Genomic DNA, 15002 nt, shown 5'->3' on the forward strand with positions numbered 1-15002 from the left:
TCGTCTGTGTGTGCGGTATCCACTGTGAGCTGACTGAAACTCACAAACCCTCAGTGGTGCTCGAGCTCCCGGATTAGCTCAAACAAACTCCCCAAGTTTACCATCAGAGGGACAGTGACAGGAACATAGCAGCCTGGTGCCAGGGTAAGAGCTCGCCCACTGCCAGGCATCCTGGTGTCCTCTTCCCAGGCCTGCCTCCCATCTGCTCTGGGGCTTCCAGTTGCCCCTCTTTCTCCCAGTGTCCCCCTTAGGCCATCCATCATTTTTGCCAAAGTGTCCTGGGCTGTAAAATTGTCTTCATTATCTCATTTAGTCTGTATGTGTTAGGAAGAAATCAATAGCATCAATTCAATTTATAGAGTGTCTAGACCCCTGGTGGCTCAGCAATAAAGAACCCGCCTGCCAATGCAGGAGACTGGGTTCGATCTCTGGGTGGGCAGAATCCTCTGGAGGAGGAAATGGCAGTCCACTCCAGTATTCTTGCCTGGAAAATCCCTTGGACAGAGGAGCGTGTTAGGCTACAGTCCGTGGGGTCGCAAAGAGTCAGACGTGACTTAGTGACTCAACAACTCAGGTTTGTTAACAGATACATCTAACCTGTCTACTTGTCCTTGTCCTCGAAAGTGACGTGACCCAGGGTGTCCTGCTCTGGTTCAGCGAGACCACTCCCCTTCCATCTTGGTCCTCCTCTGCCGGCTCTTACCATACTGTTCCCAGTGACGGGGCAGTCAGGATGACGCTGATGAGGAGGACAGAGCTGACTCCCCAGAAACATGACCTCTAGGCAAGAGACTGTAAACTGCAGGCAAAGAGCAGAAAGTGCTTTTCTGGTTGATGCACAAGAGATGACTCTTGAGTTGGAATCCGTGGATTCCGGAGGAATGTATCACCTCCCTTTTGGCACAAAGATGAAGAGGGAGGGCCCTCTTTTGAGGGTGTGGGAACCACAAGGCAGAAAGCAGGGAGATCATGGTGGAGTCGGCGTTAGATTCTGTCCTCTCATAGCAGAGGTTTGTAGGAGGGTAGGATTTTACATTTGGAGTAAGCAGTTCTCAAAGTGCGGTCCTGAGACCTGCAGTGTCGGCAGTTTCTTACCAGGTCAAATGCTGAAGGATGCCCACAGAACTTTGTTTTAACGAGTCCTCCAGGGGATTCTGATACCTGCTCAAGATTAAGAACCACTTTTCTAAGTAGTGATTAATTAAAAAATGTTTCTCCAAGGATACATGGGAATAAAGATCCTAGAAGGAACAGGGAGCCTGCCCAGACAACAAACAAGCCCCACAAAGGGAGCTTTACAACTCATGAAAACACATAGATTTTGTTGGGCATCCAGCAAGAATGTGTTCCACAGGAAAATTGAGGAAAATTGTACGTGAGAAAGCTTTTGGTGAAATGTTTCTCCTTGGGCCCCTCTTAAATGATCTGAAAGATGACGGAGAGACAAGGAAACAACCTATCTTGTTTGTGGCTTTGTCCTCAGCAAGAAGTAGATGTTAGATAAAAACACTTGATAAATGCTTGTGGGGATTAACTGAAGATATGTATTGCATATTTGTTGTCATTCAGTCACTAAGTCGTATCTGACTCTTGGTGACCCCATGGACTGTAGCCCACCAGGCTCCTCTGTACCTGTGATTCTCCAGGTAAGAATACTGGAGCAGGTTGCCATTTCCTTCTCCAGGGGATCTGACCTAGGGATTGAACCTGTGTCTCCTGCATTGACTGGGGGATTCTTTACTGCTGAGCCACCAGGGAAACCCAAATATTGCATGTATACCTCCCTTATCCTCTAGAGCAGTGATCAGCAAAACGTGGCTGACTGCCCATTTTTGTAAATAAAGTTTTAATGAAATGTGGCCACATCCACTTATGTATGTATGTCCGTGGCTCCTTTGGGGTTACAGTGGCAGAGCTAAGCAGTTGCACAGAAACAATATGCCCTGCAAAGCCTAAAATATTTGCTCTCTGATCCTTAACAGAAAAAGTCTGGTGACCCCCTGATCCAGAGTAACATGCATATAGATCACCTGGGGTGCTTGTTAAAATGTAGACTCTGCCTCACAGGTGAGCCTGGGGCCGCTGGCCCACGGACTAGCCAGAAACCAGGGCACTGGATGTGGGGTCATGTAACATCAGGGCTCAGGGATCTGTGACTTCTTTCTCTTGGGCTTGTCACGATAACTTCTGACGCTGCAACACTCAGAGCCTGGGCCAAATACAGTTGAAGAGCAAATCACTTTATTAGGAAAGGGCCAGTGTTAGGAAACTCTTCAATCCTAGTTCCTAGGTCCATACTCCTCCAGCTCAACCTCACTTTAGGCACTTCTCTCGAGTTCCCCAAAGGAACTCTTCAGAACTGTGAGTACTATCCATTTCTTATCTTTCTCTATGGCTGTGGTCTTAGCCCTCACCCACCAGTCCCTCTGGGAAGCCTCCAGCCCAGCTTTGCTTCCTCGGGGGTTCTGCAGGAAGCTAAACCTGCAGAAGCAAGGCGACTCCGGCCAGAACCCACTTGGATGGCTTCTCCTTAGTCTTCAGCTGGAAAGTCCACACGTAGGTGGGTCCCCGCTGACGGGTCTTGTACACAGGACAGAGATAGACGCTGCGGCAGTCCTGCTTCTCCGCAGGGACAGCCCTGATGAACATCACAGGCAGGGCGGGTGTCAGCTCCTTCAGCTTCCCCTCGGCGATGATCCCAGCCTGAGGACAAGGATTCAAGAGAGCACCTCTCAGGTCAGGCCCCGAGCCCGGACAGGCAGCCTCACTCCTGTCGGGAGATCCAGGAGAGAGAGACTGGGATGGCCAGGCTGCCTCCAGGCCCACCCCCTTGCAAGGTTCTCTCAACAACCCAAGGTGGCGTGCACCAGTGTATGCTAAGTCACTTCAGTTGTGTCCAACTCTGTGTGACGCTGTGGACTGTAGCCCGCCAGGCTCCTCTGTCCATGCAATTCCCCAGGCAAGAGTACTGGAGTGCATTGCCACGTCCTCCTCCAGGGGATCTTCCCAACCCAGGGACCCAACCCTCGTCGCCTATGTCTCCTGCATTAGCAGGCGGGTTCTTTACCACTGAGCCACCGGGGAAGCCCGGTGCTAATGCACTGGAGGGGGTGCACAACATATTCCTACTGGTTTTCAGCCTGAATATCTTCTCAAAGCAGAGTTCCAAAAGCTGTCATATATCATATGTAAATGAATCTCTTTAGGGCTTGAATCTCTGTTTTATCATTCATTTCGTAAGCATGCTGAATGCAGCTATTTGCCAGATGTCATGCTAGGTGCTAGGGACATAAAGCTGAGCAAGACAGAGCCTACTGGCATTACCATACACTGTACGTGAAGCTTTATCACGCACAATGAAGGCAAGAAGACCTGGCAGTAAAGAAAAAAGTTTCACTTTATTTATCCCAGTGTTTCCTAAACTTACTTTGACCACAGGGCCCTTTTCTTGCAACCTATCCATCTCCCACATCACTAGTGTCTTCTGAACATACTTGGGGAGATGATCATCCAGAGAGATTCACAGATCCCTTGCTTCTGTCTAGGTAACACTGAACCCCTTATGCTGATGACAGAACTTGTTATATCTAATACATACATATGTTTTTTTTCTTTTTGCTAATGCCCTTGTTTTATGGAGGATAGGAATTTTGGACATCCTTACCATTCCCTTTTTGATCAGTGCTTTCTGGGATATAGACTTTGAGTTGTTATTTTTGGTTTTATTATCATTTGGAAACAAGGTAATGAAAAAATGGGAGGTAGTCTGTTGGACTGAAAAAGGTCAGTTTTCATTCCAATCCCAAAGAAGGGCAATGCCAAAGAATGTTCTAACTACCACACAGTTATGCTCAATTTCACATGCTAGCAAGGTAATGCTCAAAATCCTTCAAGTGAGGCTTCAATAGTACATGAACTGAGAAATTCCAAGTGTACAAGCTGGATTTAGAAAAGGCAGAGGAACCAGAGATCAAATTGCTAACACCCACTGGATCATAGAAAAAGCAAAGGAATTCCAGAAAAACATCCACTTCTGCTTCATTGACTACACTAAAGCCTTTGACTGTGTGGATCACAACAAACTGTGGAAAATTCTTAAAGAGATGACAATATCAGAAGATAACCTTACTTGCCTCCTGCAAAACCTGTATGTAGGTCAAGAAGCAACGATTAGAACCAGACATGGAACAACGGTCTAGTTCAGAATTGGGAAATGAGTATGTCAAAGCTGTATGTTGTCACCCTGTTTATTTAACTTATACGCAGAGTACATCATGCAAAATGCCAGACTGAATGACACACAAGCTGGAGTCAAGATTACTGAGAGAAATATCAATAATAACCTCAGATATGCAGATGACACCTAATGGCAGAAAGCAAAGAGGAACTATAGAGTCTCTTGATGAAGGTGAAAGAAGAGAGTGAAAAAGCTGACTTAAAATCAACATTCAAAAAACTAAGATCATTGCATCCGCTCCCATCACTTCATGGCACATAGATGGGGAAACAATGGAAACAGCAATACACTTTATTTTGGGGGGCTCCAAAATCACTGTGGATGGTGACTGCAGCCATGAAATTAAAAGATGCTTATTCCTTGGAAGAAAAGCTATGATAAACCTTGACGGCGCATTAAAAAGCAGACATTACTTTGCCAACAAAGGTCCATACAGTCAAAGCTATGGTTTCTCCAGTAGTCACATATGGATGTGAGAGTTGGACCATAAAGAAGGCTGAGTGCTGAAGCATTGATGCTTTCAAACTGTGGCTGCAGGGAAATGATCTGACAGCCTCAAGGAGAGGTTATCCAGGGCAGAAGTCTCCAGGGCGCCCCTTTTAGCAATTGGACTTTACAGGAGGGGGCAATGTGTGTGTAATCAGCCTACAGCTGATGCCCTTTGCCCCTCCACCCCAACCCATGGTCTACCTGGGTGTCCCAGCGAGCGCCTTCCATGAAGAGGCCATGCACGTAGGCCCCTTCCCGCGGGGGACTCCTGAACTCCTCCCTGTTCTTCTTCATCACATCACACTGCAGGGTCATCTGGTCCAGGGGCCACTCGTTCCGGCGGGCCGTGGACTGCATGATGGCTGTCAGGAAGGACTGGGGGTTGAAGAAGCCCGTCAGCCATACAGTCGAGGGCATGGCAAAGTCGCCCGTCCAGGCCTCCAGCTCCTTGATCCGGTTAAGCAGGTCAATAAACCAGGCTGCCAGGCCTGCCGTGGAGGGGTAGGCTCGTCTGGCCCAGGACTCTGGCACCGTGTCCAGGTACAAGGCATTCTGTAAGCTCTCCATGTCAATGGTCATGGTCAGCTCTCCCTGAAGACAAACAGCCAGAGGGGAAAAAGTGAAGGGTGGCAGGTCCCTGGAAACAGCTGGCCTTGGGGAGGTTGGGGAAGGCAGGAGATGACTGCAGAGGTGGGCAACCCAATGATGGTCCCTGTCTAGCACTTGATTTGTAGGTTTGTCTCATAGAGGCTGGTCCTTTAAAACTTTTCCTGCTCCAGTGATATCGGGGTCTACACCTATCCACCGACAGTAGTTTAGGTTCACTCTGGACCTAAAACCCCCTGTGGGTTCCACACTGATTCCGCACTCAGTTGCTCACTTGAGTTCGACTCTTTGTGACCCCATGGACTGCAAACTGCCAGGCTCCTCTGTCCATGGAATTTTCCAGTCAAGAATACTGGAGTGGGTTGCCATTTCCTTCTCCAGGGGGTCTTCCGGACCCAGATCAAACCTGTGTCTCCTGCATTGGCAGGCAGATTCTTTAGCACTGAACCACCAGGAAAGCCCATACTGATTCCACCCGACCCTCAAGTTTGGGCTCCTCTGTTCTCCTCCAGCCTCTGCAGCAGCCTCTGCTGGCCCAGGACTCTGGCATTGTGTCCAGGTACAGGGTGTTCTGTAAGCTCTCCATGTCGCTGGTCATGGCCAGCTCTCCCTGAAGACAAACAGCCAGAGGGGAGGGGGCAATGTGTGTGTAATCAGCCTGCAGGTGATGCACTCTGCACCGCCTCCCCCCAACCCCCGGTGTCTACTTGGGTGTCCCAGTGAGCACCTTCCATGAAGGGCACCTTTCTTCAGTAAATGCAAGAAGCCAAAGCCAGGAAGATCTATATCCCCCCAAATCAAGAATTTCCTTCAGAAACCAAGCTATTAGAGACATAGCCAACTTTTAGGGACCCTCTTGCAATTGCTGGATGAAAATTTGTGAAGGAACATTGACATTGAAAACCATCTTTAAACTTTGTAACCTTAGTTATGCCAAGGATCGACAGTTTCTTGAAGGCGTCATCTCTACTTCAGTGGTTTCTTCACAGGAAATATGGTACCCAACAAGGTCCGCCATGTCTGATATGATGACCATCAGTATTATGAAGCTATTTAAGCACAAGTGACTTAAAATTGAGGCTTCCCAGGAGACTCAGTGGTAAAGAATCCTCCTGCCCACGTAGGAGATGGGGGTTTGATCCCTGGGTCAAGAAGATCCCCTGGAGGAGGAAATGGCAACCCATCCAGTATTCCTGCCTGGGAAATCCCAGGGCCAGAGGATCCTGGTGGCTACAGTCCATGGGGTCACAAAGAGTTGGACATGACTTAGTGACTGAGCATGCATGCATGACTTAGAACTATAAAATTAAATATCTGTTCCTTCCTGGCAGTTCATGTCCTCAGCAGTCACATGTGCCCTTATTAGCACAGACATGGAATCTTCCCATCATCACAGGGAGTTCTATTGGACAGCACTGTTCTAAACAGAAAGGCCTAGTTTTCTGTTTGCTAATTAAGCTGCACTGTGTATGTTTTTGTCAGGGTTGTGTTAAAAATCCTGTATGTTGCAGTTTTAATAAAATCTGTTTATGGACATATAAGAGTACATGCTTATAAAACTGTGCATAAAAAGATACATATTCAAACCAGGATTCATTACAAAAAAAATAAAGTCCAATAGACTTAAAAAAAGATACAGGATGTATTTAATTTTCCTTTTAAAATAAAAATTTTAAGTTTTCAATGGCCCGTACACTCACATAAAGTGCTTTTATAAATGATACACCAAATACATTTGCTTCTCCACCACAGTGTTGCGGGTTCTCTAGAGTCTGGGTGCATCTGTGGAAGTATGTTGTACTTGTGAATGCTGTCTTGAGTCGATGGGAAGGTAAGGGCTCCCACCCTGGATTCATCCTACAACATGACCTAACAGAACTGGGTCAGCACTACTGGAAAAACTAGGATGAAAATGTCCCAGTCCTTTGGCACGTCTCTGAGGGCTGTGGCAGAGAGACTGGCAGAGATGAACTCAGATGGAGCCCTGGACTCTGCCAGCCACTGTCACTTGCTGGTACAGAGGAGTCCTTTGTTGCCTGGTTATCTCCTCTAGCCAGTCACACCCCTTAACCCTGTGTGACCTTGTCTCACACAGAGATGTGCCACTTCTGAAAATGGAGGCCCTGTAAACCTCCATTTCTCTGATATGTGTTGCAAGAAGAAGTCCTGTGCTTAAGAATAAAGTAAATGCAATATTAGGGCAGTGAGACTCTTCTGTAAGACCCTGTAACGGTGGGCCATGTCATCATGTTGTTTAGTCAATAAGTCGTGTCCCACTCTTTGCGACCCCATGGACTGTAGCCCACCAGGCTCCTCTGTCCATGGGATTTCCCAGGCAAGAACACTGGAGTGGGTTGCCATTTCCTTCTTCAGGAGATCTTCCCGACACAGGGATCGAATCTCCATCTCCTGTGTCTCCTGCATCGGTGGGTGGATTTACCACTGAGCCACCATTTACCATGGGAAGCCCCCATGTCATTATCCATCTGTCCAAATCCACAGAATGTACAACACCAAGAGTGAATCCTAAGGTAAACCATAGGTGACTTTGAGGATTGTGATGGAAGTGTTGGTTTAGCTGTAACTAACAGACCGCTCTGGTGGCGATGTTGATGGTGGGGAGGCTGTGCATGGTGGGGAGTTGGGGTGGGGGGAGGAGTAAATGGGAACTCTCTGTACCTTCTGTTCAATTTTGCTGTGAACCTCAAACTGCTCTAAAAAATAAAGTCAGATAATAAAAAATGTGTACACAACACTTAATTGTTAACACTCTTCAGAAATCTAAAGTTGTTTTGACAGCAGCGTAGCACAAAATGTGTAACTTGGCTTTCTTAAAAATTTCTCACATCTGCTTATAAGTTATTCTGACAGTGAGCTCACATTTACTAATTGAATGTGAGAGTGATGGAACCTTAAGGAAGGTGTCATCTCTTAGGTTCTGCTCGTTTGAGAGCGAAACCAGGAACAACTTAGGAAAAGAAGAAGCCATTCATCTGATGATTAGGGTTCTGAACTCAGATCTGCCCACGACCTCGAGTGGAAGTAGAAACAGCTCATTTTCAGAGGAGAGAAGAGAAGAACCCAGAGAGAGCCCTACACTAAATTAGTGCAGTGTAACTTAAATCCCTTTCTTAGAAGAAGAGGAATAAACCTACAGACTGGGACAGCATTTCCTGAAAAGTGTGCAGAGAAGATTAGTCTCCTCAGGCACAGCCAGATCAGTACAGGCTGGGGTTGCGGGGGCGGGGGGGGGGGTTGGGGGTGCACAGAGGAAGTCTCTGGGGCCAAATGGTGAGTAAGGAAGCCTTTCGTGAAGATTCCAGCTACCCACATAGAGAAACCTGCTTCCGTCTGCTCACCCTGACATCCTCAAACTCCTCCTGCCTCAGTCGCTTGGAACACAGACAGATTAAATGCTTATTATTTTGCTTATTATTTGCTCACAGGTCAAGAGTCAATAGAAAGAAAATGTACAAAGAAAACACTAAATCCTTAAAAAGACGCCACACTTCGGGTCCTGTGATTGGCCTGTCCCATGTCCACACTGCAGGGAAACGGGAGAACTGAAGACTGGGGGGAACTTTATCACGGGCACGAGGGCTACCTGGATATGGCCTTAAGCACTTTTTCTCGTCCCTATAAATAAATGTCTTCAGTCTTTCTTTGATATCAGGAGAAGAAGGGGGCAACAGAGGATGAGATGGTTGCATGGCATCATCGACTCAATGGACATGAATTCGAGCAAACCCCGGGAGATGGAGAAGGACAGGGAAGCCTGGCATGCTGCAGTCCATGGGGTCACAAAGAGTTGGACATGACTGAGCATCAACAAAAATAAAAATATGATTTTCCCTCTAAGCCTTCATCGCTTTAAGTGAGGAAGCTTGTGAAGAGTGCAGATTCACAGACTCCAGTCCAAACTGAAGGACTCTGGATGGCCAGAAACGGTCCCTTCTTGGGGGTGGGAAGTGGCCGGTGCTCTGGGCTCACATGCATGTGGCCAGTGTGCACACCACGGCATCAGCAATGCCCACACATGCCCTTCTCCAGGGGCTACAGGATGCCCCCTGACCTGAAGGTCAGCCTCGGTCCTCCCTTCCTTCCCTACGAAGATGGTCTTTGCAACCAGCTGTCATTCATACGAGATGCAGGGGGTGATGAGATGGGGAGGGAAGCCGGGGAATTATGTGGGTTCCACCCCGGCCAGTCTGGCGCCCAGACTGTGAGTGACAGCAGCTGGTCCATCCATGTACTCCAGCAGGCACGTGGGCCAGGGCAGTTGCCTGCGTGGTGGTGACATCAGTCACTAAATGGCCAGAGCAAGAGCTGAACTATTAAGTCAACATACAATGGACGAAAGTAAAGTACCAGAGCAGTCCCTCAAATCGTCGAGCTGGGCTTTAAGCCTGAACATCTTTCACATGTTTAGAAAAACAGAATCTGTCAGTCAGGAGGGGCATTAGCCATTGAAGCATAGTGGCGGGGTGAGGGGGGAAATGTCTGATGCCATCAAACATCTGAATAATAAAAAATAGCTCCTGGTCCCAGACACTGGACTGGCCAGGACACCATCTAAGAGAGCATGACCCAAATGAAATGTAACACAAGTTGTGAATGGGTAATTTAAAATTTAAATTCACAAAATTGGGACTTCCCTCATGGTCCAGTGGTTTAGAATCTGCCTGGCAAAGCAGGGGATGCAGTTTCGATCCCTGCTTGGGGAACTAAGATCCCACATGCCTTGGAGCCACTAAGCCTGCATGAGGCAACAAAGGTCCTGTGTGCTGCAACTAAGACTGGATGCAGCCAAATAAGTAAAAAATAAATATAAAAAAAATTAAAAATATTACATGTGTGTAATTTTACATTTTCTGGTAGCCACTTAAAAAAGTTTAAAAGAGGTGAATTTAATTTTCATAATATGTTACTTAATGTGATATATTTAAAATGTCAAATATTCTAATACGCAGCCAATATAAAAATTATTAATAGGGTATTTTCCCTTTTTTGCCCTATATCTCTGAAATCTGGCATTTAACTGACACTTGTAGCACATCTCAGTATGGACTGAGCACATTTCACGCGCTAACCTGTCATTCGTGGCTACCATCCTGGATGTGTATGCTTAGTTGCTCAATGATGTCAGATTCTTTGTGACCCCGTGGACTGTAACCTGCCCAACTCCTCTGCCCATGGGGATTCTCCAGGCAGGAATACTGGAGTGGGTTGCCATTCCCATCTCCAGGGGATCTTCCCAGCCCAGGAACCGAACCTGGGTCTCCCGTGTTGGCGAGCGGATTCTTTACCATCTAAACCACCAGGGAAGCCCACCGTCCTGGACAGTGCGTAAGAATGTAGCTTCTCCTGTAGTTTTCTTACACAGGCAGAGATTTTCTGGGCAAGCTGCCACCAGTAGATCCTTTGAAAGTTATAACCTAGTTGATTGTAAAGGAATAAAGTGACAGTTGACAGTTTTGTACATCAGGCTCTTGTGCGTTTGGTTAATATGAGTCAGTACTTTTGGCCAATCAGCTCTGGTATACTCACAGGACCTGGCTCTTCATTGTGAAAGGCTGAGAGCCAGATGTCTGTCTCCTTCCTGTATTCCTCTCTGTGGGAACATGGCTGTGGATGGCAGACCTTGCACAGAGCATTACTTCTGCGTGCTGTGTGCTGTGGGTTCCCACAGTCCTCGGGGGTTTGAGTGCTGTGCCTCTCAGTTCAGCTAGGACCGTTTGGGTAGCAAAGGAGTTGCTTTTTTCTTCCTTTTGAAGTTTACCATATCACTCTTACTCATCTGAGTGGACTCTCTGCTCCAGCCAAAGTAAGTTAACTCTTAGAACAGGCTTAGGGCTACTCAGCAGATTCTTCTTATCATCAGCTGTCATAATTCTACCCTTCTTCCAAAGCCCCCCTGGATGCCGCTTCTCCTCCCACACACTTGTCTCTTCCCTTTTCCTCCCACCTCCTTGCAATCAGTCGTGCCTGGTACTGTGATCATTTTCTGTGTTTCTTTTCCCACCAGACTCTCCACCTGGAAAGGAAGGCTCCCATCGGTCTCCACTGCCTCCTCCAGGCTGAAGTGAGAGCCAAGGCTGCCTGTCCACAGGCCCTCTCAAGCTAGACTGGAAGAAAAGAGCAACTCCCTCCCCACCCCCTCCATCCTCACGCAGGCATGCGCTGAAATTCATGACACCAAACCCCAGCAAAAGCTCTTGGAAGAAAAATGAGCAAGTGAATTGGAAGCTGGATCGGTAAACAGACTGCGCCAAACTGCATGGATTCAATAAACTAAGATTGCAACACACCAACTCAAGATAATTGCTAATATCGACCTGCGTATCTCAGGAACCGAGCCACATAAAATGACAGTCAAGGTCCTTATTTACATCTGAGGTTGTTCTGTGAAATTCTGTATTTCCTTTGATACAGGATGCAAGCTGATGTGTAATTTTAAAACATTATGGAGCAGCAACAATCTTCAGCATCTCTTCCCATCCCTCTTTTCTCTTTATTTCCTTCTATCCATATTGGGGCAGAAGGCAAATTAACAGATTAAAAAAAAAAACTCAGGTTTCTCAGCCTACTTCACAGTTTCTATGTGACTACACATGAAGACACTCACAGCTGTGTGTCCTCTGCACGCCTGACGGTGGTCATATAACTCCAAGAGCCAAATTCAAGGGTGGTGGCGTATCACAGCCCTGGATGTCCAGGGCTGGACTGAGCTTCCACCTCCAGCTAGGAAACTGGGTTCAGTTCCCCTTTCCCTCTGCCTGGAGATACAACTCTTTTAAGTTTGCCATTGTAAGCTGACAGTAGCTGCCTTCCTCAGCTCCTAAAGGGCAGCAGGCCCTCCCACGGGCCTGTTGTCCAGGTGAATGGTTTTAACAGGGCTTTTCCGTTAGGCTTTGTGCTGGGCACTTGATGGAATTTTCTGATGGTGAATGAAGTAGATGTATTTAATAACTGGTGGTATAAATAACGGACTCTCGTTGCTCGTGAGAACTATCAGAGCCTGTGTAGCATCTTGGATGTTTCACATAACCGTGAGGTTGCAAAAGATTAAGATTATTTCCTTTCCTCTGATCATTGTTGTTGTTCAGTTGCTCAGTCAGGTCTGACTCCTTGCGACCCTGTGGGCTGCAGCAAGCCAAGTTTCCCTTTTCTTCACTATCTCCCAGAGTCTGCTCAAATTCATGTCCATCGAGTTGGCAATGCCATTCAAGCATCTCATCCTGTTGCCCCCTTCTCCTCCTGCCCTCAGTTTTTCCCAGCATCAGGGTCTTTTCCTGTGAGTCGGCTCTTCACATCAGGTGGCCAAAGTATTGGAGCTTCAGCTTCAGCATCAGTCCTTCCAATGAAGGACTTCCCCCGATGGGGCAGTAATAATACAGGAAGTCCCCTACATATGAACCTTCAAGTTGTGAACTTTCATAGATGCCAATGTCAGGCATCCATCCACATCAAGCACGCGTGACATCACAGCTTGCCCTCCGTCGCCTATTGCTGACGACCCTCAGCTCCACCATCTCCTTCCTCCTCTCCCTCCTCCATCAGTAACTTATCCTGCCTGTTCACTTGATGCCAGCCCTGTGTGCCGCTGTTGTGCTGGACAACTGTACTTTTCAAGGTACTGTGATGTAAGACTAAAAATGCTTTATTTTTTGTGTTTGTTTTTATGTATTATTGGTGTGAAAAGTATTATAAACCTATTACAGCACAGTGCTATATAGCCGTTTGTGTTAGTTGGGTACCTAGGCTAACTTTGTTGGTTTTATGAGCCAAGTGGACTTATAAATGCGCTCTCAGAATGGAACTCATTTGTATGTACTTACACTTCTGGGTGCTGGCCACACGTAGGCATTATTCTACAACATTCTATGTTGTTATCATTTAGTCACTCCGTTGTGTCTGACTCTTTGCAACCAACCCCATGGACTGTAGCCTGCCAGGCCCCTCTGTCCATGGGGATTTTCCAGGCAAGAATACTGGAGTGGGTTGCCATGCCCTCCTCCAGGGGATCTGCCTACCTAGGGATGCAACCTGTGTCTCCTGCATTGGCAAGTAGATTCCTTACCACTGAGCCACGGGCAAACCCATGCAAATAGATGTATTGAATCCCAAAGGCCCCCGAGGCAGGCCCACTCGCCCTGGTTTACGGGTAAAGGAACTGGGATGCAGTGGGGCTTTAAGTCACTCTGAGGCCACACGCTGAGGACGCAGCAGAGCGGGGAGGTGGTCCGGGATGTCTAGACCCCCTGCGTCGATGCAGCAGCACACACACTTCTACCTCCTGCGAAAGCCACGCCACCCACGTCAGCAGAAAGCACTGGGTGTCGACTTCTCTCCTGCCTGGAGCTCAGAGCGCGTAGGCTCGGGCAGCTTGCCCCTCACAGCTCAGTCCACCTGCCCAGATTCCGGCTCCGGAGCCTGTCTCACCCACCCCTGTGGCCCAGCCACACTCCGTTTCTAGGAGGGGCACCTTCCTGGGTGGTGAGGCTGCTGCTCCCCAGCGCCCTGTCCCCAGCCTGGCCTCACCCACCTTTAGTCCAAGGTCCAGCTCCCGCAAGGAGCGCTGCATCTGTCTGGTGAGCACGTTCATCCGCTCGCACTCCTGGAGAGTCACGGCCACGTAGGGGGTGCGCTCCTCCGCCCTGGCCATCAGCTCTGGGAGGTTAAACTCATCTGTCACCCGCTCCAGTATTTCCTCCAGGACCGCCTTGACCTGCCCCAGGACGGGAAACACGTGGTTAGGACGAGGCTCCAGCCTCTCCCTGGAGGAGGGCACGGCAGCCCACTCCAGTGTTCTTGCCTGGAGCATCCCATGGACAGAGGAGCCTGGTGGGCTACAGTCCAAGGGGTCACGAAAGGGTCAGACACGACGGAGCGACTCACAAACACACTGGGAGGCCGAGTCTGCCATTGAGAAGTAGGCCTAGGAGCTCTGTCAGCAGACAAAGAAAAATGAGACAGTGCAGGTTTAATAGACCGTGTGGCTGGCAGGGGCAGGGAGGGGGCTGGAGGGTAGAGAGAAGGGGCCAGGGAGCAGTGCCAGCCCGGAGTCGGGTGAGCGGGTGGACGTGTGTGGTGGATGCCGTTCTGGCTCCATCTCATCCCCCTTTTCTAGTAACAGGGCCATGTCTCCTTCTGCGAAATTACCTTTTCCCCGCTGTTTGGGTGCACAGTTCATGCCCAGCCCTCCCATGACTCAAGTGGGCCAGTCAGATGATATTTTCCAGGAGCGTGAGAATTGAACCTCAAGCCAGGATTCAGGCGCAGAAAGCGAAGGGAAGCGCTCTGAAAGGATGGTCCACCCTTCCTCCTCCCAGGGACCCGGAGTCACTGTGGTTTCTGTCCTTTCTTTGGTGTATTCCTTCAATACAATGAGCTATTTCTTGCCTGTTTCAGCCAAATGGGTCTCTGTTCTTCACAACCAAAGAACCCTGACTGAGTTAACACCGTGCTGCTGTGTACTACCCGTGTGAATTTAAGCAAGTCATTTAGGCCTCCATTTCCTCATCTATAAAAATTTCCAGAGTGTCTTTCTCCCCCACCAGCTCCTGGGGCTGGTGAAGAGATCAAAACCAAAAGAGGTCTGATGAATGTGGTGGCATCTGAAAGCTAGAAAGAATTCTGTACACAATTATTAATATTCACTTTGCCTTGT

At 48.3% G+C, this 15002-nt stretch overlaps 1 protein-coding gene across 1 annotated transcript in view; it reads right to left on the reverse strand.

Annotated features, from left to right (window-relative positions):
- Window positions 1–2219: 2219 nt before the first annotated feature.
- The window catches only part of DNAH9 (dynein axonemal heavy chain 9), a 277788-nt gene continuing 265005 nt past the window's right edge, over window positions 2220–15002 (reverse strand). The window contains exons 67-69 of the mRNA XM_043473954.1: window positions 13878–14060; window positions 4928–5317; window positions 2220–2703 (exon numbers count right to left, since the gene is read on the reverse strand). Coding sequence (XP_043329889.1) covers window positions 2476–2703; window positions 4928–5317; window positions 13878–14060 — 801 coding nt within the window. The 3' untranslated portion in view covers window positions 2220–2475. The remainder of the gene's footprint in view (window positions 2704–4927; window positions 5318–13877; window positions 14061–15002) is intronic.

Source organism: Cervus canadensis, chromosome 1 (genome assembly GCF_019320065.1).
Source record: "Cervus canadensis isolate Bull #8, Minnesota chromosome 1, ASM1932006v1, whole genome shotgun sequence".
Taxonomy (NCBI): Eukaryota; Metazoa; Chordata; class Mammalia; order Artiodactyla; family Cervidae; genus Cervus; species Cervus canadensis.